The sequence below is a fragment of the Amblyomma mixtum genome, chromosome 5, assembly GCF_055824585.1.
Source record: "Amblyomma mixtum isolate Tamu chromosome 5, ASM5582458v1, whole genome shotgun sequence".
Lineage (NCBI taxonomy): Eukaryota > Metazoa > Arthropoda > Arachnida > Ixodida > Ixodidae > Amblyomma > Amblyomma mixtum.
The window spans coordinates 187,989,675-188,015,320 of NC_143016.1; the positions used below are offsets into that span (position 1 = coordinate 187,989,675).

Sequence of the window (25,646 nt, forward strand, 5' to 3'; positions counted from 1 at the left end):
GTAGCACGTCCACGACGCTCCAAAATTAGCTTTTTTGCGCGGGCGATTTGAATCGATCATATGCGAACGATGGCCTATGGCGCGGTAGCGAAAGAGTTAAAGAACCCCAGGTGGTTGAAATTTTTGGAGCCCTTCACTATGGCGTCCCTCATAGCCTGAGTCGCTTTGGGACATTAAACCCCCATAAACTAAACCAAACCAAGCATCATTCACTGTAAAACATAGGCGTTAGCGTTCATAACACATGCAACTGCTCAAAGCATGCTGGTAGTGACTGCATGAAAAGGCAGGCTGTGATGCCTACAAACACGGACACAAATAGGAAGGGTGCAGTCCACAACTGTAACCTGCATTGGTCACTTCTCATGTCTTCTGCACTCAATGTGTGCATCCACACGCTTGACAGCATTATTGCTGCGACTGATTGGTGAGGGGTTAGATGATTTAAGAGGCCAGCAAGCTTCTTCAATCCCTGGAACCCCATGTGGGTTTCACACCACATTCTTCATCTGTACTCCATTGTACTTCATTTGGGCTGTACTTCGTCTCATAAGTTGTTTGCAGCGCTCCGAAGGCTGTGGTGATCTGAGCCAATCAACGGTGTGCGGTGAAAAATGTGTTTTTCCACACCCGCTAGCCCTACGACTGGTGGCTTCATTGCTGGGAAGGAAAGAGCACCAGTGTCCATCTGATGTGCGCAGGAGACTACATCATGTTTACGAAGTGTGGCGCTCACCTTCGCAGCAGGCCTTTGCAGTGCTGTGTTCGTGCAGTCTTTCTCTGCTAACTTGAAAATGAATGAAGTGGTCACTGTATTTCAATAACACCAACCTTTTGCTACCTTTTCAATTACTGCAGTAATTAAAAAAGTCACAACACTGCTGAGATATTTGAGGGACTATTTGCTGTCTTCCTTGGCCCTGATTGGACCAGAGAGCTCTTCCTTTCGCAACGCTGCGAACAAGTTGTGAGATGAAACAAGCGTCCACTCTGGTTGACCCTGTTCTGTGCCAGCTGCTATGTTTTACCTTCTCTCGGATCCCACTTTGTTGTCCTGAGGCACCATTGGCCACCTTGCCCTTGCATTACATGCCCCACCCATGTCCCATTCGGTTTCCTCTCATTTTCCTTGTGTTTTTTGTGCCGGCTCCGCAGGTGTGTTAAGACACACCATTTGGCTGCATGCATTTTAAGGCCTCACCTGCATTCCCTCCCCGTGTGTGGTGGTCTTGCCCCATCTGCCCCTCCGTTCTCCTCTCAGGCCTACTACCTGCAGACCCGCAAGGACGCCCGCAACCAGTGGTTTGGGGATGTGTCTGCCCGGCAGGCCCTGCGCAAGCGCCTGCGGTGCCACTCCTTCGACTGGTACATGCACCACGTGTACCCCGAGCTGCGGCCGCCCACCCCCGAGGAGCTGGCACCGCCCAAGAAGCGCAAGAAGTTTCCCCCGCCCAGGAACCTGGAGTTGCTGCGACGGAAGGTGCCCGCCATCATTGGCCGCTTCCAGGTATGCCCCCCCCCACCTCCATCTCCAGACTGAGGTCATCCGAGCTTTTCTTGAATGACTTCATGACCATGTATAGAGGCAGGCTGTACCAAGTCGCACACACCCATTTGGCAATCCGCGATTCATATGGTCGCTTGATTCTTCCCGAGGGTGTCAGGGCTTGATCCTCCTGGTTCCAATCGGTGCACATTTTTTCACACCCTATCTTTTCTTTAGACAGCTTATTTAGGCAGACGTCCAGTGGCTGCAGCATAGATGCCATCTCCTCCGGTAATGACAACAAGGTGTATTTTTGAGTCCTCCAGCACCTTCTTCACAACAGGGGTTAGGTGTCCACGAAATGAATTCGATGTCAGGATTGATGCAGGGTGAGGAAAATGAGCATCATACTGGGCACGTGTTGCCATCATGTCGACTGCAGCAAGCAGTAACAGCTGAAACAATTGCACCATGACGCTGACATCACCCGTGGAGAACATGAAGCTTGTGTCGCGGCTGGCACAGGACAGGTTTAATTTTAGAGAGACATGGGAGAGGCCTTTGCCCTGCAGTGGGTGTACTCAGGCTGATGATGGTGACAGTGATGACATCTGCTGCCTTCCCATCCCTCTGTCCAAAGTACCATTGCTTCCAGCTATTCTCCCACCGTATGCTCATCTACTGAAGCACTACCGCTGCATGTGCTACGCTCTCTGGCCAGCTCCTCGATGCCGGGGTGTCTCACTGGTTGTCTTTTCTCTTTTGTTGCGAAAGAAACACTGCGCCCACCGTTTTGCCTCTTCAGCTTGGTGGCGACTCCACGATTGATCTTGAGCCATTGCCTAGCAACCACAGCAGCTGCCGCAGCCGCCGGCACTCGCTTTGCCAGATGGCGCCGCCGTCGCCTACTTTACTGACCATCGAAGCATATTCATTGGTGTAAATAAAGTTGTAACCAATGCTTAACTGTGTGTTTTCTTAGTGTGTAAACAATAGAGCTTGGTCAAAACTCCTAAACACCTAACCACAAGCGAATCGTAAGCGTAGCCAAGCAGCCGTTGCTCTCGCAACGCAACCAGGTTTAACCAGAGCTAAACCACTGCCCTTTTTTTCATTTGCCTGGCGTGCAGCTGCAGCTCTCTGGCACCCAGCTGTGCGTGGAGTCTGAGGATGCGGTCACCACCAAGGGCACTGTGTTCCTGCTCAAGGAGTGCGCCAACATCAAGCGCCAGGTGGGTGGGGGGTCTGGTAATAGCCCTGCCTCTGCTGCGACACACGCAACTGTGTGCTCACACACCAGTATTCCTTGATGTGTGGACCAACACCAGGTGTACTATTGGGCACAAAGTGCAGTGCACAAAAGATGCCGTATTTACTCGTGTATTGAACCTACATTCTTTTTTCCACAAAAGTTGACATCAATTTGAGGGGAGGGCTCATCATGTAGAGAAAAAATGTTTCGACAGATTTTTTATGCAAGTGTTGAAGTTTCATATCATACATCCGCGCGTCCACCCGCCTGCCTGTCCGTTTATCCATCATCAGCAAAAGCACTTGGTCAGCCTCACTCATGTTGCAGGTGTTCAGCACCATTTACTTCAAAAGGTGTTTGCTGTATCATGGGTCCATGGCATAATCGGACGATTTTGTGGTAGCTGACGGCATCTGGCAATTGCGGTGAGATAAAGAGAACATGCTGAACGCTGGCTCTGAAGGTCAGGTGCAGATTTTTCTATGCAAGGTTAAAAATTACTAACGGGGCGGTTCCGATTGTGTAATGTGAATGTTTAAGCATTAGCTGTGGTGTGAGAGGGATTAGGCATTTTTTCTCCCGATCTCGAGCGTACTGAATCACCTGGGGGTCTAAAGGTCCTGCTTTCTCCATAGCATCTGAGTGTACAGTGTGTTTTATAGCAGTGTGGTTTAAACTTTGTGTTCCGCTCCGATGCTCGAGCACTCGTCAATTTTCTAAGCATACACTGGTGCAGCTTGGCGTGCAGCAGTGCACCGAGCAAGCCATCAATGCTGGTGCTCCTGGCAAGGGCACACAGCACCTTGTCACCGAGTGCACCTCCCCCTCAGGAGCTCTTGTTTAAAAACCATGGTGTGGTCATCCAAAAGATCACACTTAATATTTGTTTTACCCACTGCTTGATTAAAACCTGCGACATCAACACGAAAAGGTAGAGCTGTGCAAATATAAAATTTTTGGTTGTGAAACAGATGCGGAAAATAAAGAATTTGTTGCGAATCGAATATCTTTGAATGCAATCAGACCCGTATACATCAAACTACACGAGGATTGTGAAATAGTTCCCGATGTCAATAATTCTCTATTTTACAGGTGGCCAATAGGCAAGGTTATCTGTAGCATAGAAGCAGGGATACATAGCACCCATGCACCATTTTCTGGGTGTTGCTAGGCCTAACTTGCATTGCATCGAAGCCTCTGTGGGTGGTTCTTTAGACCAAGCTGCCGCCTATCATAATGTGCCTAAACTTACCACCAGTGCTCTAAAAGTATAATATAGTAATCAATTAATAACATTAGCATGCTTGGTTTCTGAAATGCCATCGGGCAGGGAGCCACGCCAGGTGGGGTGCGCTGCTAGGCTTTAGTTACCTGGGCTGGCTTTGCCGCAAGACACCGATGTAGCATAAACAATGAGTACAGTAGACTGAAAACTGCACATCCGACTCACCTCTGCGCATGGAAAGTCATCGGAATGCCCTTGGAAGGGCACTGCGTACATTTTGATGTGTCGAACGACCGACCGAATTGCAGTTTGATGTGGTGTGCCTCTGTCCGTACGTTTGCGAAAGATTTTCAAGGGGATAATAATATGTGTGTTGGATATATCCAGTAATTTGAAATATCCAGGAAACACTCAGGAAACCCTCAAGTGCTGCCAGCAAAGATCACATCGATTTTTAATTCAGTCAGTTTGTGCATGCAGCCAGCATTGCTGTTTGTGTGTACTTATTTTCGCTCACCTACACTGAATGAAAGGTGATGGTTCACACATTCATCTAGCCTTAACTAGGTACATGCTTTGAAATCCCCAACAAGTGGCCAAAAAAATTGATTTTTTGAGAAGTGTTGTATCCGCTTGTAAGCCTCTTTTTCTATGCCGTCCAAAAGTTCACTGCTGGAATCGACTGGGAAGTGCACTAGAAAAAAATTTTGTGAGCTGTGGCAGCTGCGCATTGCGGGGAAACGTGGGAACAATGGGCTTTATTATCCATTAAGATTTTCTGCCTAGACATCTCACCTTGCGGACCAGAGCTGAGCATGCTTGTTTATTTATTTATTTGGTTTGGTTTGGTTTTATTCATTTGGTTTGGTTTTTGTCTTGGTGGTTGCTTTCGCTGCCACCAAGTCATTCACTTGTTCTTTGGTTCAAGTGAGCCCAATGAAGGGTTTAGTTCAGAATCCCTTTACTGTGTTTCTGAAAACCCAATAAAGTCACAAAATTATTTCTGATTTGCTCAGAACATTTTATGGGAAAACATCAAAAAATAAAATAGCTTTATGTGAAGGCTGTGTCTCCCTTAAATAAAAGACATGTTTTTCCGACTTTATGTTGTTCACCTTTAAGCGTTGTTTACTTGGGTTCATTTGCGGGCTTGTTTGTGGATTTGTGTGCATGCTTTTAAGGTGTATATTGGATATGGCGAACGAATTTTCTCTTAAAATCTGATCTCATTGTAACGAGGTTCATTAGAGCTGATGTGGTTATGCGGCATGGTTTAGCACTCGCTGTGTCTGTTTTTCTTCCTACTGATGGGATCCCCTTGAATGTTTCCTGCATTATGACAAACTTGGAAATTAACGCCGCTCTATTTTGTTCACGTGTGCACTCAGTCCATGCCATTACCAGTTGTAACTGAACTTGTTCTCATTTTCAATTCCATAGGAATGCTTTTTAGCCCAAAATGTTTGTTAATAGACCGCCTCCTTCTCTTGCAACCTTTAAGCCGTGTCTCACACAGTGTGGCCACCAGCAACTTAGAAGTGCACTAAAGAGGAATCTAAACTCGTCTTTTTGCCATGGCAACTCGACCTACACGTTCCCAACATTCTTAGAAACTTCGAGTTATTGTCCTGTGCGGCCGATTTCCCTATTTTAAATCTGATTAAACGCCCCGGCTCTCGCCTTTTTTTCAGCTCAGCGCTGAATGTAGGAGGAGTCAACTAACGTAGGGAATGCCTTTCAGGCAGTCACATGGCAGCTTTGCTTTCACTTTTATTTTGTTTTTTAGGTTTCTGTGAATAAGTGGATCCAGCCAGAGGCTATACACAGCTGCAAATTAGGCCCATAGAAATAAAATTACTTGTGGACTGTTTGCTTTTGGCGATCACTAAGTATCACTCCGCTGATGGCAGAGCGGCAAGCTGCCATGGGATTGGCTGAAAGGTTGGTCGACTCCTAGCATCTGCGCAGAAATCAAAAAAAGGTGGGAGCCGGGACGTTTAATCCGATTTAAATTATGGAAATCGGCTGCACAGAACAATAATTCGAAGTTTCTAAGAATGCTCGGAACGTGTAGATCAAGTTCCCACGGTGAAAAGCCGAGTTCAGATTCCGCTTCAGTGCACCCTTAACAATGTAGCATTCCATTTCCTCTGGTGCCCAGCTGTGGTACGAGACGGTGCGCCACGACCTGCGTCTGGCCCAGCGGCTCTGCCTGGATGGGGGCGATGAATACCCACGGCTTGCCAAGTGCCACGAGATGGGTGGCACCCAGGACTGGCGTCACTCGAGCAACGTAAGCTTTGCCTTTTGTTGCCGGCCGTGACACGATGGTCGGTTTTGTAGAGCTCTGAATCATCTCATGACCAAACTCGCCAGTTTCCTGATGTGACGGCGATTTGTAGCGCCGGTCCAGTTGTGTGGAGGCCTATAAGCTGCTTTGAGCTTTAGAGGGAGGGATCAGTTCTCGGCATTGCAGTAATGTTTCAGTGGTTGAATGTAACAAAAAGAAGACTAAACAAAGTGTTTGATGGCATTGAGACCAGGCCTGGAATGCTGTGTGATTCTGTAACAAACAGTTCCAAGGACCATGGAGGGAGTGTGCTAGTGAACGTTAATAAGATGGATTGGTGAGCTAGTTGGTTCATGATCGCATATTTGAGCAGCAGAAAGTGAACAAGGACGTAGAAGAAATATACAGATGAGGACGATGCTCGGAGGTACTACCGGGGACAATTTTGCCAGGAGGCGTGAGCAGTGAGAATGACATTTCGCTTGCGGCGCTAGAGTTTTGCACAGCCGCTTCCATTCTGGGAATGTGACTGGAACGATGTTCCGATCCTTCAGCTTGATAAGCGAAGCGACGCTCCGGCAAACAGCAGCCGCGAGCTGCTAGTGAAATGCAAAAAAAAAAAAATGCATCGTGCGACACGCCTTGTCAGAGTGATGGCATAGGCCGAGAAGAGTGCCAGTTCGCCGCACTAAACCCAAGAGAGACAGAGCAGGGCCGACGTTTCCATACGAGCACCCCTCGGATAGCGAAATATCTCCGGCCGCAAGGTGATGGCGATGCGTTTGAGCCATGGGCGGCGCGTCCTGAACGCTCTGTCCCCGACAGTACGGCCAACCTATCGGTGCTGTGGGAGCTGTGGATACGCGATGGTGCGATGCTGCCAGTGCTGCTAGGAGGTCCTATGTGCCATTTTAAGATCTTTGGACGCAGCAGTCCCATCGGCGTAACCGAAAAGAAGGCGCAATCCAAGCCAGAAAGTGAGGAGTCCTAAACTATAGAAATGCAAGTGGCAAGTCGGTGCACCGAACGTGATTGCCTAGCTCAGTGTTGGACATTCGACCCGTTCGACCACTGGTCGCCGGTAGTGCAGAATGCCCTTTTTTTTTCATTATTGTTCTCAGTGCTCTTGCTGCAGTGTAGTGCAGTTACTCCTATGGTTTCAGTTATTGGTTGTACCACTGGCACCGTTCTGTTATACTGTCATTTTTTGTATTTTATCTCTAATTTCTTATTAGAAAGCAGGCGGTATTTTTATGTGTTAGAACTTTTTATTACCAAGCCGGTAAAAATTGTTCTTAACTCACTTTAGGTGTTCTCTTAAAATTTTGAATCATGGTTTTAAATAAAGCCTCAGTGCAGTATGTAATGGCATCGTGTGTTAGGAAAATAAATGGTTTTGGAAATGCCTCTGTCATTCAGCCTTTATTTAGTGGCAGGAGTACTATTCGAACTATTCGCTTCGAAATTATTCGAAGAAAATTGCTATTCGCTTCGAATTCGCTTCGAATCAAAAAACCACTATTCGAACACCCCTAGTCAACTTATATTTGGAGTCAACTTTTTATTGACCAGTGAGGGGCACAGGGTCAACTTATATGCGACAATATACCTTGTACGTTGCGCATTATGACCTTTGTAGAGCATTTTAGGATGTGTCCACGAAATCTCCGCATAATTTGCTAACCTCCTTTCTGAAGCCTTAATATTAGGACAAAAATTGCACAAATTACGTGACATACTTTGTTGGGCATTAAATGGAATGTCGTAGTGCTTATCGATGCATGAGCTGTATGCCTTATACACAGGGAACAGTCTGTCATGTGATTATGAGGTTCGATTATCAGGACATGCTGCAGAGGTGAGAACTTGGCACGGGGCTCCTGATCACTAAGCCTATAGCTGGCACCAGTGACAGATTGTTTGGTGTCGACGAGAAGGTGACAGTCACTGTAACCAAGCTTGTGCTCCGTTTCATGCATAGCAGGCAACGCAGTGGAGGCTGAAGAAGTAGTGCACCCGCCTAATCATATTACTCTGCCACGTACGATTTGTTTGCTTTGAATTCTGGGTGAATGCTTGGACGAAAACAAATATTGGCATAATACAAAGAGCTGGCATGGAAAATCGCAGTCAAAACCGTGAGGCGCTGAGTCTTCGGGACATCTAGCTGCAATTTTCCTTGAGTGTGCACTACTTTTTTTGTCGCAGATAGGGCCAAAGCAGTTTGCTCTACCAGCCGCGCATCATAACGCGGCATGTTATTCTTACATGTCAAAGTCTCAATGAGTCTTGACGAAACCATGGCAAGAGGTGAAACAAAGTGTAGGAGGTTGCCAGTCACGGTAGTTGATACTTGTCAAAACGAAATATGTCCTTGTTCGCTTTCGTTGTATGGCAGACGGGCGCGGACTTACCTTGCGCGAACAGGTGGCCTAGCTTAGGCAGCGTTGCCTGCTGTGTATGAAAGGGAGTATAGTAAGATGTACAAGTTGGAGGTGGTGCTGGCATAGGCACTCACATCTAGTCGTCACGATGGCGAGGTGGTTGAAAACTTTCATGCAAATGTTGAAGCAATAATCTACGAAGTGTGAATGCGTTCTTCTGCAGATGCAAGGGCTCAAAGCTTCTCCAAGAACAACGCCTTTAATCTGGTGCGCTGAATGCTGGATACAAGACAGAATTACAAACAGCTTTTGTCCGCAGTGAGGGTCAAGTTTCTCAGGGCCTGAAACGTGCTTACAGTTGACAACAGCATAGTATCTAATAGGCAGAGATGTGATGTTTCTAATGCATAGCATGTAAGTTGTCTTGCGAAAACCAGCGGGTTTCTCCGTAACGAAATTCCCTGATTGGTCGAGAGAGTCGTGACATCATCAGCACTGCCAAATTTGAAAATCTGAGGACTAGAGTAATTCAAGTACTTCATTTGGATTATCATATGGGATTATACTAACTGAACCAACTCTTCCACCTCAGTACCCTTTAATCCATGTTAATCCATTTTCTAGGGTGGGCCTACTTCCGAGATTTGGGAGCCCTTTGGAACATTGGAGGGTGGGCCAACTTCAAAATGCTATCGTGTTTTCTTCGTTAATAATAATATGGTCAAGAAAGCACCAAGCTTTTTCACCTTTCCACGGTACAATCTCATGGGCAGCGGTCTGGGATTTGCTGTCGGCCACAGCTGCAGTTTCTGTGAGCGTGCAGCTCCTTGCATTAATGCAGTTTAATATTGGCACTCAATTCATGCACAACTGCTGCTGCTGCTGTTATGGCACGTGTGCTTCTCAGCCTGTTTCAGTGTCGTGTTGGCTGTGAGGCTCACAGCAGTCGAAACTCAAGCCTGTCCACAGGAGGTGCTTCATGATCAAGAACCCTGGGATGGTCTCAGAAACTTTGCTCTGGGTTCCGTGATCAGCTGCGTATTTTCAATCAAAGAGTATGGCGGCCAGAATTTTGTGCTCCTACTCCTGTTACAGTTTCTGCTGCCTGTGTACTTACTTAAGGGAGGACGTGGCTTTCAGCAAAAATGTATAGTATTTCTTCACGTAGAAGACAAGGAAAGGTTCAAGAATGTTCATGAGCCTTCCATTCGATTATGTTATGGGATTTTACTAATCTGACCACTAATCCACATTAAACTACTCACTAATCTTCGCTAGTCCACCTTAATCTGTTTTATAGGGTGGGCTTGCTTCCAAAGTTTCAGGGGGGTTCTTCAAAATTTTCGGGCGTGGGCCCACTTCTGAATTTTGGAGCACTACTTGCCACCAGTCACAGTGGGCGAGGTTGCTCACAGTCCGGTGGCCAGGTTGTGATGAAGTCATGTGACCTCTCCCTACCAATCAGGGAATTTCGTTACGGAGAAATCGGAAACTGCATGACGGCAACCTAGTAAGTGCTGTTGCTTAATATAAGAGGAACAAATGTGAGTTTATGATGTTCTAGCTGACATGGAGAGAGTATCTTGCCAAGCTAAGAGAGAGAGTAGAAGCTTTATTTCTTCAATCAAATTCAAGGAGCTTTTAACCTGCTAGACTGGGAGTTGGCTACGATCCCTTGGGATTGATGACTTCTTTTTGCTTCTCTGGTCCTGAGCTGATGAGCATCAGAGCCTCACATGTTTCTTCATTTCCAATGGTCCCTGAACTGTTTCCTAAGTGTGTGCATGTCCATATCATGTGGATCATGCTTGCCTGTGCCTTGCAAAGTTTGCATTTACGGTTGCATTACCCCGGGCATCTTTTGCTTAAAATGTGTGCATTCGGGCCCATCTGTAACCGCCTCCAAATTGCTTCCTCCGTTTTGCTGTGCTTGCCATCAGCTTCTGGGTATAGCTTCTGGTTTAGTCTATTATGCTGAACTATATCCTTGTATCCTATCAGCCTGTCTTTGTCTGAGTTGTGTGTGTGAGAGGGGGGTTGGGAAGTGAGACCTGGTGGCTGTGACTGTTGTGACGTGCGCATTTGCAGAAGAGCACCGCCCTCTACAACCTGGCTGCTGGCCTGTGCCTGGGAGCCAAGAGAGCCCGGCCTGGGGAGCACGTCACGCTGGAAATGTGCGACAACCCCAAGGTGGTCCGCCACTGGGACTTCCGTCTGATCGGGTCACACTGACCCCCCCCCCCGCTGGCCGCATTGCCGCTCAGTGTGTGCACCCATCGTTCTCCCGGCGTCCCCAAGTCAAAGGGGCCATGTGTGTGGCTTTATGCCCAGGTCATCTACCCTGAGGTGTGAATCTCATGTTAGGGCGGGGTAGTTCTTTCTGCTTTAGCGTCGTCAGCTTTTAAGGGCTGATTTACTGCGTTGGAACTGTTGTGAAGTCTCAAAGGCAAAGCAATACTGTTTCCCGGTGAAAGGTGACATCGTGCCTTCCAAGATGAATGGCACTGTGGGCACAACCAGAAGGTAGATGTAGGCACAAGTTGCACGCCACAAGACAAGTGGCGATAATATTACTGAGTAATGCTCAGCGTTGCACATCCAGCAGCGACGTGTGGTCACTGCCACTGTGGTGAATCTAATCATGCAGGTGTCTGAGTCTTGTCTCCAGTGGTAGCGTCATCGTTCCCATCGTCGTACAGAAAATGTTGCTTGCCTCCAAGGCTGCGTGCCACTAAATGTGTGTGGTGTCTTCAAGCTTCACACTTTACAGAATAATGCATTTCTCTCTCTCTACATCCAGTATTCGTGTTGCAAAGAGATTCACTAGCCCTGCGAAACGATGTGGCCATTCCAATGAGGGAGGAATCTCTTGTGCTCCTGAGAGATCATGCCATTGTTTCGTACAACAAAGTATGGGGGAAGAGAGTCGTTGTCCAACACCTTGAGGAGTCGTTGGTTCCAGAACGGGAGTCCCCACAAGCGGATTCCTCTGAGCGTTTGGTGCTCACCCTTGCGGATGACAAGAAGGGCACTGCCCATGGCTCTCTTCATTCCCTATGACTCAGTCTGAATCAGACGCTCTTTGGACTAAACCTGGCTTTCCAGTGTTTGTGATAACTCATTCGTAGTCACTTCCTGTCTTTCGTTCGTGTCGTAATTTTTATTCTGCTATATACTCTGTGCGTGATTGGCATTTATGTTGAAGTATTCTCATTATTTTTCAGTGTGCACATGCTGCATTGTAGCGAAATATCAGCGTGCTATGGCTGAGGTGATGATGCCAGATTTGTCGACTTGGCTGTTTTGAAATTCGAGTGGATGCCAAATTATTGAATACTAATATGGACTTACCGTTGGTTATTGGCACTTCATAGTGTTCAGAAATGTGAATGAGCTTAAGTGGGGGATCTTTGAGTGTGTCACAGTGGCTCTCACATTTATGGAGGAGAGTCACTGCGGAAGTCGTTTGCAATACTAGAAGCAATTGGGGCAAAACGTAACATCTTGTAACTTGGTGCTCCCTAGCTTTTAGTGTGAAAGCACTTATATGTTCTACATTAAGGATAGTTGCCGGGCCAGTTGGTACATGATCTCCCCGTAAAACAGCGCGCTTACACGGGATGAAGAAAGAAGACACGCACACCAATATGTTCACCAACACCGCCCAATCTTGTCACCGTACATACATTCACTGTACATATGTACAATCTTGTGCTGTTGCGTAGCGACCCGAGTTACTCCCTGAGCTTACCCGAGTCATCACAGTTGGTGAAAACCGCGGTTGAGGTAACCGTGGTGCAGTGCACCTGTGTGACAAGGGTATTACTCGGGTAAGCTCGGGTAAGTTCGGACGAGCGTCGTGCCATCTGCGCGAGAGTTTGCTCAGGAAGAGCAACATGGGTCGCAAAATCCCGACGGGTGGCTGGGATAGAAAATGGTGCATCGCTTAACCGCTGCACCACTGCACTCCTAGTGGTATATCAGGACTCGCTGCCATCTATGAATCTTAAGTAGGAATCACCAGCTCAGCATACATGGGCATTAACCCACTAAAGATATCATGCCACACCCTTAAGGCGGAGTTTAAATGCCCCCTCCAATTGAAGAATAAACACCTGCTTTCGCAGGTCTACCCGGTTTAATTACATTAAACCGCTGCCAGTTTTGTAAATGAGTTTTCGTTTTGACTTGGTATTTATATACTACGACCCGCCACATGTTTGCTATAATTGAGTTCAAGGCTGACCAGCTTGGCTTCTAATCAAAGAAAGAAAATTTCGAAGTGAGCCTTGGTGAACGAGAAAGTGGTTTTAAATCCACTAAATTATGCAGGCCACATTTTTGAAAGCCATGCAGCCCCGTAAACCTGGCGTCATAGAGTAACCTGAGTGTTTAGTTATCACATTCGGTTGTTGGGCTTATGTTATGCAAAGTTTAAGAATATTTGCTTCTCAGATAGTCAGGAGAGAATTATTTTATTAGCAGGTTACATGTGGGACAAAACATGACATTGTGGTGTTCTGGAGGGACTGAAGTAAATGTAATCGTCTTATCGCTTTGCTCTAAAGCTTCACCAATGTTTTACGGCTCTCTAGGCTGGTCTGAGCATACAAAAAGAATACAATGAATGCCAACCAGTGCACAGAAAACATGAAGAAAGCTCTGGAGAGATGCAAACTGCCATCAATCATTTTTGTGCTCCCGGAGGCGGCCACCACATAGCAGGATAGAAGATCAGATAATATGAAGGGCAGGCATTGCATAAAAATTCTTGCAAACCTCAGCATCGTGCTTTGTCTGGCGGGCATGAACAGCTCTCTTTAAAACGCATTCTGACAATAGAGCAAGCTTCGTTTGGTCTGGATTACAGTCATATTCAAAACCTCATGTTCACCTGCTAGGAATTGAACCAACTCGCATGCACATTCGATGCAGCTGAGCAAAAGAGCAACGGTCATGACACTGAAATGGAGAAAAGTTGGGACGAAGGCCGGAAATTCAAAAACATTGCGTAACCTGGCTATACACAGATCCCGGCGGTAGAACTGCGTAGACTGCAGAGCGTCATGTACCAAAACAGTGCTGGGTTTGGTCTAAGTACAGTGTCTTTGTTTCGAATAGGCTAGCAGAGATGGTCTAGATGTCCGTGGAGCTGACTCTATGTGCATTCAATGTAAGGGTGAGTAATGTGTTGACTTTGGAGGAGCGTCTCATTGTGCCCTGTGCAGTGTCTCATTTTTCCCCAAGGGCTGGGGCGAAATGCGACATTTTGAGGTTTTAAATTTTTCTGCGTTCCTATTCCGCTGGCCTTTTCATATTTGGTGAGTATGATGGATGGCCGAGGGCAAGCAATTTTGAGCTGTATTTTTTTTTATCTGTGAGGGTAAAAAAATACTAATGACGACAGTTTGAAAATTTATGTCATGTTTTGCCCGACTCTCCCCTAATGGAGGAAGATTGATGCGGCAGCAGTTCCACTCAAAGCTGGTTTAAGCAATCTATATATGTATTTATTTATTTATTTATTCATTCATTTATTCACAGTTGACCCTAAAGACCCTCGTAGAAGGGTACTACATAGGGAGGCTGGGCAATGGGCAATACGATAAACAGAGAAACAGCAACGACACAAGCAAGGCACAAAAAAGAAGAGTATCAGAAGAGTTGCGTACCAGTCTGGCACAGTAAAGTAGCGTCAACATAAGACTACATGAACAAGTAGGGATAAACGAGGGGCAAAAATTGGAGCAGCTCCCATTGGGCTTTAGACCAGCCTCTATCTTCAGGTGTGACGGCATCATTTTCAGCAGAAAAGTTTCTCTTCCTTGAAGTGCCAGCTTCGGCTGATAATTCACTGAAACGTTGCATGGCTGCATATTAATCTCGGTGAACAAACTTGATTGAGTCTGTGGGCTAGTGTCTTTATTGGAACACAAGTTCCATAGTCTTCTGGTAGAACTGCATTAAAAATCAAGTTTGACAGTGTTGAGACGGCGTTGTCGGTGGACAAGCCGCTCCCGGTCGATGCATCAGACAGCGTAGCCAGGCCGGAGAATAACGCTTTATTCTCGGATCAAGGGATATTATATAGCCAGAGGGGCAAGGGAGAGAGAGAAAGGAATGAAAGATCGGTGTCGGCACGGGTTCAGTTGGTGGCTTATCGCTTCTGCTATCAGCAGCAGACAGTTTTGCTTGAACTCTGGTGCTGGTAACTACGTGTGCTCACTTTACTCTCGATCGGAATAAGAATTGGATGTACGGGATTCATGCCATATTGATGCAGTAGCGTTCAGGAGCCCATGTCAGAAGCCGGCATCGCCATTGGCATCCATTGTTGGCATCGTTGACTGTGAGCGAAACATCCGCGAAAAATCCCCAGAGAGGAAACCTAGGTTGCTAGGCAGGTGGCAGTTGAGTTAATGATTGGTCGCGACAGGTTGCTCGGCAAGAGCAACCTGGGTCGCACAGTCCCTCACCGATGGGAGCACCTGCCATCGCAGGATAATGGCGCACCGCTTAACCGCTGCACCACTGTGCCAGGAGTGGTGTGAGGACTCCCAGGGATCTGTGAATGTGAAGTCGACAATGACCAATTCCGCATGTATGGGCATTAACCCATTAACACTATCACATCGTACACTTAAGGCGGAGATCAAGTGTCCCCTACAATTTTTCTTCTCTGAGGCACAGGTTATAGTTTCTTACTATTACCTAGAGGGAAAGCTGGCGGCGCTGCACTTCAGCCACCATGGACGCTCAGAGCATCATGGGGCGGTGAGCTACTTGTTGCGAGACAGTCGTAATTTTTGGGGAGCACGGAGTGGCTTTACTAAGACGTTTCATTCCGAAAACGCTGTTCGTGTGTGCACAGACGACTTTCGCGCGAACGCAGTGTGCAAAAGCCATAGTAGTGAAAACGCGATGACACACGACGCCAATAAAAGGTTTTACTTTTATGAAATGCCATTAAAAACCTCTTATAGTGTTTAAGCAACAAATTTTTTTTTTGAAAACATATTTACTTTTAAAAATGCGCCTGTTAATCACGAAATATTAGTTTTTGTAGTGTTCATTACTTGGCCAATAGGAAAGCTAGCCATCTCTTATTTTGGGCAAACTTTGCACTTAAAGGCTTCTCTGCTCATTTGTTGCAATTTACAGACAGGATATTGAATGTTAGGACATTCGTAGTTATTGAACAGCTTTATTTTTGCATTATTTTTTGGCCAAAAGTTGTAGTTTTGCAGTCGGTAGCTCACCACCCCATGATGCCTTGAGCGCCCATGGTGGCTGAAGTGGTCTCGAGGGGCCTCCACGCAAACTCCCATAGACGGGTTGCCAGCTTTCCCTCTAGGTAATAGTAAGAAACTCTGTGGCACAGGTTTATTACGAGTTGAACCTGAATTGTTCACAAAGGAAAAATGCTGGTTCTTCAGGAATAGTTTGCTACTATTGTTGTACACCACCATAGTGTCTGAGAGGTTTACACTTTGGATGCTCACGTTGGAGCAAGAATTTGCTTCTCAGTCTTGTTGTGAAGTTTTCTCATGTACACTGCTGCAGATGGAACAAGGTGTCGTGTGGCCTTTCTATCTGCCTAGCTGACCACGTGACAAATACGCTAGTGCATTGTTAGAAATTACGTGTTGCTTTGGTGTCACATTCATGTGTTTTCTGTTTGCTTAAGACGCATCTTCACGCGCATCCATAGTTCAGTTCGTACTTGTGGTACTGTCATGGTTTTTAATGAATTCTATTGAAGGCATTTAGTGGCAGACACTGGGAGGATACCGAAATGGCCTGAGGTGAAATTGTGGACAATGCAACAAGCTGTGCAAACGAAAATGATGGGTCTAACTTTAAGAGACAGCAAGAGGGCAGAGTGGGTCAGGAAAAAAAAAAATGTAAGTTAATGGCATCATGGTCAAAATCAAGAAGTGGGTCACATAATGTGAAGGCAAGATAACCGATGGTCATTAAAGGTGCACTGAAGAGGAATGTGAACTCATCTTTCTGCCGCGGGAACTCAATCTACACGTTCCCAGCATTCTTAGAAACTTTGAATTATTGCGCTGTGCGGCTGATTTCCGTAATTTAAATCTGGTTAACGTCCTGCTCCTGCCATTTTTTTTTAATTCCCCGCAGACGGTGCAAGGAGTCGACCAACGTATGGAGTGCCTTTCAGGCAGCCGCATGGCCGGCTTTGCTTTAGCTTTTATTTTTTTTTTTTAGGTTTCCGTGAATAAATAGATCTAGGCACAGACTACATAGCTGCAAATCAGGCCCATGGAAGTAAAAATACGCGTGGACTCTTTGCTTTCGCCAATCACTACGTATGACTTTGCCAATAGCAGAGCGGCAAGCCGCCACGGGTCTGGGTGAAAGGTTGGTTGACTTCTCCCACTGGCTGTGTTGAATTCAGAATGAAAAGGCGGGAGCCGGGAAGTTTAGTCGGATTTAAATTAGAGAAATCAGCTGCACAGGGCAACTTTGAAGTTTCGAAGGATGCTCGGAACGTGTAGATCGAGTTCCGGTGGTAAGAATACGAGTTCAGATTCCTCTTCAGTGCACCTTTAAGGTGAATGGACTGGATTCCAATAGAATGCAAGCATATCAGGGGGCATCAGTGCGTCAGGTGGGCAGATTAGGTTGGGAAATTTGTGGTGATAGGGTGCCTGCAGTCTGCTCAGGACACGGTTAATGGATCATTTTGAAAATTCATCCCCGGACTAGGATGAATTTCTCCTTAACTACAGGGTTTCTGTAGAAGTCATATAGCTTTCCTTTGTTGCCACATGGCTCCACTTGGGTGGATGCCAATGGATAATTACTCCCTTATTACAAATCTAATACAATTTGGGGGATTCCCCTATACGTCTGACCAAGAGTTGTGAAGGATAGAAGCACTATAAACCTCATAAGCGGTACATACTTACTACAAACCCATGCATAATTACTACTGTACATAACCCGTACAAACCCTTCATAATTACTACAAGTCCAACTCACTCTGCCAAGTGTTCCTTCTTTGCTGTGTGCAGGGGTCCTTGAGAATAAGTTTCGGATGTTTTATTCATTTTGTGGCGACAAGCTCGCCCAGGTGAAAAAAGTTATCATTTGCAGCTTGATTATGGTGCCAGAAATTGTGTCCTTCCAGCTGGAAACCGCTCCATCCCAGCTGGAATGTTGTTTGTTTCCATCTAGGAACTGCCACTTCTTGCTGAATTATAGAGCTATAAATTGTGCCCAGCCGGAAACAAGAAAAGTTCCAACTGGAAAATTTCCATTTCCACTGAGCTCTCTTCCAGCTGGAGGAGATTCCAGAAGTGGAAGCGTCACTCCAGCTAGAAATGATGTGGGGAGAGTGCTTTTCCACCTATAATAGGCACCTCTGACGAAAGGCTGCCCCGTCTCCAAGAAGTGTTGGCACGAAGATATGGTGAGCTAGGTGTATCCACATGAGCCATCTGTGAGCTGGCTCTCTTCTCCTCACTTCACACCACATAATGCCTGCTCTTTGGTTTCCGTTTCATTTCTGTTGATTAGCATTGTGAGAAATCTTTCAGGTGTATGCATTGCCACATAGGTATTGAATGAAGGGCTTACAAGCCCACGCCTATCTCTTGCCTTGAAGGCACTGGGCCCAAGAAGATTGTGCTCCAAATGAACTACCTTTAGCGAAGAAGTGAGGCCGACAACATTGAGGCATACGATGAAGGCAAGCATTGCTTGCATGGGAGACTGTGAGCTTGTTCTGGCCAAACAAGTTGGCTATCAATCCAGTTTTCAACAATCGCCATCGGCCGTAAACCTTGCCTCTGGAGTGTTGGAGTGTAAGAAGGAGATTATGGTCGATGATGGTTATTGGAAACCGAAGCGATGGCTAACTTGTTTGGACAGAACAAGCAATGCTTGTCTTCATCTGCCTCAATAGTGTCGGCCTGACTTCTTTGCTACATACTGTATTTTCACATACTGCAGACTTATGTTAGGACATACTCAGTTAAGGAGAACAGTTTGAGAACAGATGGCTGCTATTTGCAAAGACTCAATCTAGAAACTATAGATGATCAATGTGACTGGTGTGGCTGAGTGTGCGTTAGCATATGTCCCCCCCCCCCCCCTCGAAAGGAGCAGCCACTGCCTCTAGCTGGTTTCGTGCGAGTGGGTGGCGTGATCTAGACAGTCAATCACTCTATGACATGCCATACTCTCACTACACTCCCTGCCCTTCGCTTCCCACCCTCTCTCGTTCCCATAAAAAGGAGAAGTTGATTTCCCTCTTTCGACGTTGCTGCCTGTCGCTTGTATACTCTTTGTCTTCCCACTTTCCCTCAACCTCTGCCTTTGAAAGCTGAGAGCGGTATTTCACTCTCTCCTCCTTGTTACCTGTGCTTCAGATGCATGGACCGATTTTCTTCGACACGGGGGTTTAGTGCGAACGCATTAAGAAAGTCAGCTGATGACAAGCTGTTTTGCATGTCGTGCAGGAAATGGAACTTTACAGCAATCACAATCCACGGCAATTTCACGCAGTGGTACTTGCAAACCATCTGCATGGCACGCTTGAGGTTAGCAAGAAAAAAAAAACAAAAAGGGGGCAGTTCTTACTGTGTAACAGATTTGGCGATGGCTGTTTACAATGGTGAAGATAGCATTGTTTATTCATTATCATTTTGCTTCTTCTCTGCTAGAGTGTGTGGGGTGTATTCGGATCTCTCAGCTTGCTGCGTTCCCGAGGCGCGTAGCATTGCTGCAATGCGTGATGTCACTGCAATCTGGCCATACAGAATGCAGTGTATCAGCATGGTAGACGTCGTACAACATAGAAGCATAAGCAGCTGGCGGCATAAGAATCAAAATGACGCTTGCTCACAAGAAGACGTACCTCGAGAAAGAGCTTTCTCCCATCAAGTGCTCATCCCTTCAAGGCAGCTTCCCCATGCCTTCCCGTGAAGGTTCCAAGTTGCTGCAGAAGTGGCTCCAAATGGCGAAGTATTCAAATATCCTGATGGATTTAATCATTCAGTGTTCCTTCACTGTCCTTATGAATTTTTAACAATTTCCTCCTTGCTATTCGCTGGTACCGATAATATAGTTTGTCTGGGTAGGCAAGAAAGGACACAAAGGAGCAGCGGAGCCAGCCACGGCTGTTTTTAACTTGTCAGTCAGTTGGATGAGGGCGTTTTCGTTGATTTGTGTAATGCTGTGTTTATTGCTTTGTCATTTCGTTATGAAAGCTGCAGTTTTTCCTCATTCCACATGTTTTTAACTGAATCTCGCGAATGGCTCAGTGTGTGCTTCACTGAGCCTTGGAATGCAGCTTGCAAACTAAGCTCTTTGTTGACAGCGTGCCTTTTCTGTAGATATGATGCTTTGACAACTTGGCACCAGCCTTTCCTGCATGGAGGTCTTCATTGAACTCGCAGTACAGAGAATTTGAAGTTGACACAATGGGGAGTCAGCCAGGATTGGTTGCTGCATGGTGTATATCAGCATGAAAGAAGATGTGAAAAGCAAATAATAGGGAGCGACTTGGCTTGGTGCCAAATTATACCTGTCATTGGTCGGAGGAATCATGTATGTAAGTGCCCCTGTCGTTTGCTTTAGTATGAAAAACAAAAGGAATCGCTTAAAGAGCTATAGACACCTCATTTTAGTCGCATGTTTTCTTTTCTATAATTATTCATAGAATACGTGCTTCACCATGTGGTACTCCCCTACGAAATAATTTGTATTTGAATTCCTTCTTGATGCTTCCCTATGGCCGATAAATAGTTTGTAATTGAATTTCTTCTTGAAGCTGTTTTGGTTTTATCAACCAAACAATGGCTATGACGTGAAAGAAGTGTTGGGAAAGTAAGAAATTTTAAAAAAAATATAGTCGCTGATATGTCATATGTCCCAGCTCTTGAAGCATACTGGCTTAAGCATTGCAGTGAACAAAAACTCACGTTCCTCACGTGACCTAAAGACTCCTTACATGTCACAGCCATTGTTCGTTTGATGGAGCCAAAACCAAAATGGCACCAAGAAGAAATTCAGTTATAAATTGTTTAGTGGTCATAGGGGAATACCACGTGGTGAGCTATGTATTCTATAAATCATTACAGAGAAGAAAATACTGCAATTAAATGATGTCTCTGTACCCCTTTAAGCAGGTGCTTTCACAGATTGTGTAGCACGAGTAGGTTATCAAAGCAGTCATTATGCACACTGTATACATGATTTTTACGCGGTCTTTAATATATACGTGTCTCAGATTTACACCTGCTGTGCAAGCAGTGTTTGTCAAAACTGTGAACTTCTGCTGTGGTTTTTTAGTGTCCTGTCTTAGTTCTCGCTGGTATCTTGTAAAAGCAAGTGCAATATATGTCTGGCAGAGCATGCACGTTCATAAGAGGCACAATTGAGGCCATGTGAAACATTGTGTCATAAGGACCTTACTGTGAAGTGCTAACACCCTCAGGTAGTGCTGCCAACTGCCGTTTGGCACCTGTGCACAGAAGACAGGGGACGAGTTCTACAGATTCTACTTGGCGGTTAACGTCATTTGTGACCATATCTGTGTCGAGCAGGCCAGATTGATTTTGTTTTCTTGCTTCAGTGCCATGTCTGGTAGCCTTCCAGCAGACATTTGGAGCTCATTGGCATGAGCCTGCTCATAGTGATCGTGATCACGTAGAGACTCGGAAGACGAGCCATTCTTTTCACTTAATTGTGATACACTTTTGTATGTACGTAGTAGTTTATGCAATAAAAAATTTGGAGGACTGCTTATCCCATGCGGAAGTTAATGTGATTTTATTCTTTTTGGACATTTGTTTTGGAATTCATTCCAGCTTGATTTCCAACTGAAAATTCAGATGAAATTACTTCCAGCTGAATTTCCAATTGGTACTATTTCTAGCTTGATATCGAGCTGGAAGTATTTCCAGCTGGAAACATTTCCTACTTGATTCCCAGCTAGAATTATCTCCAGCTTGATTTCCAGCTGGAAACATTTCCTGCCTAATTTCCAGCTTGAATTATCTTCAGCTTGATTTCCAGCTAGAAAAATTTCCTGCTTGATTTCTAGCTGGAATTATTTCCAGCTTGATTTCCAGCTGGAAATATTTCTTCCTTACTTTCCAGCTAGAATTATCTCCAGCTTGATTTCCAGCTGGAATTGTCTCCAGCTTAATTTCCAACTGGAAATATTAATTGCCTGATTTCCAGCTGGAATTATTTTCAGCTACAATTATCTCCAGGTTGATTTCCAGCTGGAAAAATTTGCTGCTTGAATTGCAGCTGGAATTCCAGCTTGATTTCCAGAGGGAAATATTTGCAGCTTGATTTCCAGCTGGAATTATTTGCAGCTTCATTTCCAGCTGGAAATATTTCTTGCCTGATTTTTAGCTGGAATTAATTCCAACTTGATTTTCAGCTAGAAATGTTTCCAGCTGGAATTATCTCCAGCTTGATTTCCAGCTGGAAATATTTCCTGCTTGATTTCTAGCTGGAAATATTTCCAGCTTTATTTCCTGCTTTCCTGAAAGATTTCCAGCTGGAAATCAACCTGGAAATATTTTCAGCTGGAAATCATTCCAGCTAGAAACTAAGCTGGAAATACTTCCAGCTAAAAATCGAGCAGGATACATTTCCAGCTGGAAACAGCTGCATGATTTTTCAGCTGGAAATGTCCTGCTGGAAATTAAGCTGGAAGTACTTCCAGCTATAAATCGAGCAGGAATTATTTCCAGCTGGAAATATTTCCAGCTGGAAATCAAGCAAAAAAATTTCCAGCTGGAAAGTAAGCTGGAGATAATTTCAACAGGAAATCAAGCTGGAAGTAATTCCAGCTGGAAATGCAGCTTGATTTTCAACTGGAAATACCTCCAGCTAAAAATCGAGCAGGAAATACTTCCAGCTAGAAATCAAGCAGGAAATATTTCCAGCTGAAAAAAGCTGAAGATAATTCCAGGTGGACATCAAGCAGGAAATCTTCCCAGCTGGAAATTATGCTGGATATCAAACTGAAAATACTTCCAGCTGATAATCAGGCTGGAAATATTTCAAGGTGGAAATCAAGCTGAAGATAATTCCAGGTGGACATCAAGCAGTAAATCTTCCCAGCTGGAATTCAAGCTGAAAATAATTCCAGCTGGAAATCAAGCTGAAAATAATTCCAGCTGGAAATCAGGCTGGAGTTATTTCCAGCTCGAAATCAAGCAGGAAATACTAGCTGGAAATCATGCAGGAAATATTTCTAGCTGAAAAACAGGCAGGAAGTATTTCCAGCTTGAAATAAGACAGTAAATATTTTCAGTTAAAAATCAGGCTGAAAATCAAGCAGGAAATATTTCCATTCGAAATCGGGCATGAAATATTTACAGCTGAGAATGAAGCAGGAAATATTTCCAGCTAGAAATCAGGCTGGAATTCCAGCTGGAAATTAAGGTGGAAATAATTCCAGCTAGAAGTCAAGCTGGAAATACTTCCCACTGGAAATAAAGCAGGTGTAAGGTTTGGCAAGGACAGGTCCGGTCGCAGAACAGTTGATGCTCCCACCACGCGCCGCGCGTCGGTTCTGCTGCCTCAGCTGCCGATCGTCGTCTTCTCGCCTCGCCCCGCGCATCGGTTCTGTTGCTCCGTCGGCTAAGCGTCTTCCTCTTTACACAGGAAATATTGTAGCTGGAAATCAAGCAGGAAGTATTTCCAGCTTGCAATGAGACAGTAAATATTTTCAGTTGGAAATCAAGCTGGAAATAATTCCAGCTGGAAATCAGGCAGGAAATATTTACAGCTGGAAATCAAGCAGAAAATATTTCCAGCTGGAAATCATGCAATAAATATTTCAAGCTGGAAATCAAGCTGAAGATAATTCGAGGCGGAAATCAGGCTGGAAATATTTTTCAGCTGGAAAGCAGGCTGGAAATAATTCCAGCTGAAAATGAGGAAGGAAATATTACCAGCAGGAAATCAGGCTCGAAATAATTCCAGCTGGATATTAAGGTGGAAATAATTCCAGCTGGAAATACTTCCCACTGGAAATCAAGCAGCAAATATTTTAGCTGGAAATCAAGCAGGAAGTATTTCGAGCTTGAAATAAGAGAGAAAATATTTTCAAATGAAAATCAAGCTGGAAATAATTCCACCTGAAAATCAAACAGGAAATGTTTCCAGCTGGAAATCAGGCATGAAATATTTCCATGCGGAAATGAAGCAGGAAATATTTCTGGCTGGAAATGCTAGCTGAAAATTAAGGTGGAAACAATTCCAGCTGGAAATACTTCCTGCTGGAAATCAATAAGAAAATAATTTAAGCTGGAAATCAGGCAGAAAATGTAATGCCCTTATGTAATGCCTTCGGGCCTTTAAGGGACAAATAAATGAAATGAAATGAAATGAAAATATTTCCAGACTGATCTCTAGCTGGAAATATTTTCTGCCTGATTCCAGCTTAAATTATTTTCAGCTGGAAATCAGTCTGGAAATACATCCAGCTCGAAATGAAGCAGGAAATATTTGCAGCTGGAAATTAGGCTTGAAATAATTATATTTGGTAATCAAGCTGGAAATCAAGCAGAAGTATTTCCAGCTTGATATAAGACAGTAAATATTTCAGTTTGGAAATGAAGCTGGAAATAATTTCTGCTGAAAATCAAGCAGGAAATATTAACAGCTGTAAATCAAACAGGAAATACTTCCAGCTGGAAGCAATGATGCCTTGCAAGTAGATCCATCAGGAAAAAGTCACGCAGTTGCATTTCAGGACGTTGGATGAAGAGGGAAATGGATTAACGAAAGTATCATTTAGTACAATGGCACAGAGGTGGTGGGAGCACGTTCGCCGGTGGTTGCAATAATGACACTTTAGTAGTGTTTACAGGTTTTATTATGTTCCAGAAACGTTTTGGATTACTCTTCATAACGTTCAGGAGGGTTACTTTAAAGAAAATGGATTTAGTAGACTTCAGTGCTCGTTAATATGCTGAAGTAGCTGTCTTGTATATGCTGTCCAATGACCAAGTTTTAATGAATACTTAGCAGTTCGAAAAAGTATTTTCTTTTTGTGAGAAAATCGTTTTAAATATTCGTTATGGCTATTCGAGTACACACGACGAAGAGCTAGGTTAATACGATGAAGTAGTTAAGACACTTTATTTCCGTGCATATACTAGTTTTTTGTATGAAGCGCTTGAGATAACCTGATGAGGAAATATCTACAATTAAGGGCTACAAAATGAGCTTTGTTATAGCCGCTAGTGGTCTTGGAGCGTTTTGACTACGGTGCATGCCCTCAATCGAGCGTGAAATGCGAGATATCGTGATCGCTTTTGCCCGGCATATGTATTACGTGTGGCATATATGGTATCTTCAGACGATGTACAAGATGCACACAGTGGAGGAGCTATACTAAAAGACCCCGCCTTCTAAAGCATAGGTCCGACCCAACAAACACAAAACCTCCTCAGAAACTCCAAAAAAAGGATGGAATGTCCCTGTCCCAGTACAGCATTTATCAAACGTTTCCAGACCATAGAGGCAAGACATAGAAACACAAGAAAAAAGGCGGTGCTCCCACTAAAGGTCTAGAAACGTTCTTTCGAGAGTTTTAAGCAGCAACAAAAAAGAATTAATGCATCTTGGTCCCAGAAAGTTAACTGGGTATAACGTTTTCGGGACCAATGGTTTTCAGCAAGAAATAAAAATTGACAGCTCGCTCTTTTCTCTCTCCCTCGCGCCACAAGCTGCGGGGAGAGAAGGTTTTCCTCTTGCACTCGCCGTTCTGAGAGATGAAACGCCAGTTTCATTCGACCAGCCGAAGGAAACGGCAAACCCCGCATCTCTCTCGGCGCATGCGTTTCTCGCACGTGGGCCGTCGGCTCCATGCTGCAGGCAGGCGGCGGCGGTCTCCATTTTCATCGCGCCGCCGGCAGCGGCGGTCACCAGCTTTCACGTCTTCTAGCGTTTTCCAAGCTTGCGCCCGACTTCAACATTATGTGGTGGTCCCTCCAGGCGTCTCC

General features: G+C 45.1%; 1 protein-coding gene across 11 annotated transcripts in view; it reads left to right on the forward strand.

The window, feature by feature from the left end:
* Window positions 1-21,417, forward strand: part of LOC149345167 (polypeptide N-acetylgalactosaminyltransferase 11-like) — a 78,678-nt gene extending 57,261 nt beyond the window's left edge. For 10 of the 11 annotated variants that reach the window (XM_089546479.1, XM_089546477.1, XM_089546473.1 and 7 more), the window contains 4 exons: window positions 1,262-1,507; window positions 2,617-2,718; window positions 6,125-6,256; window positions 10,726-21,417. In XM_089546479.1, coding sequence (XP_089402605.1) covers window positions 1,262-1,507; window positions 2,617-2,718; window positions 6,125-6,256; window positions 10,726-10,869 — 624 coding nt within the window. In that variant the 3' untranslated portion in view covers window positions 10,870-21,417. The remainder of the gene's footprint in view (window positions 1-1,261; window positions 1,508-2,616; window positions 2,719-6,124; window positions 6,257-10,725) is intronic. The other variant, XR_016283255.1, reaches the window with a different exon arrangement.
* Window positions 21,418-25,646: the final 4,229 nt, after the last annotated feature.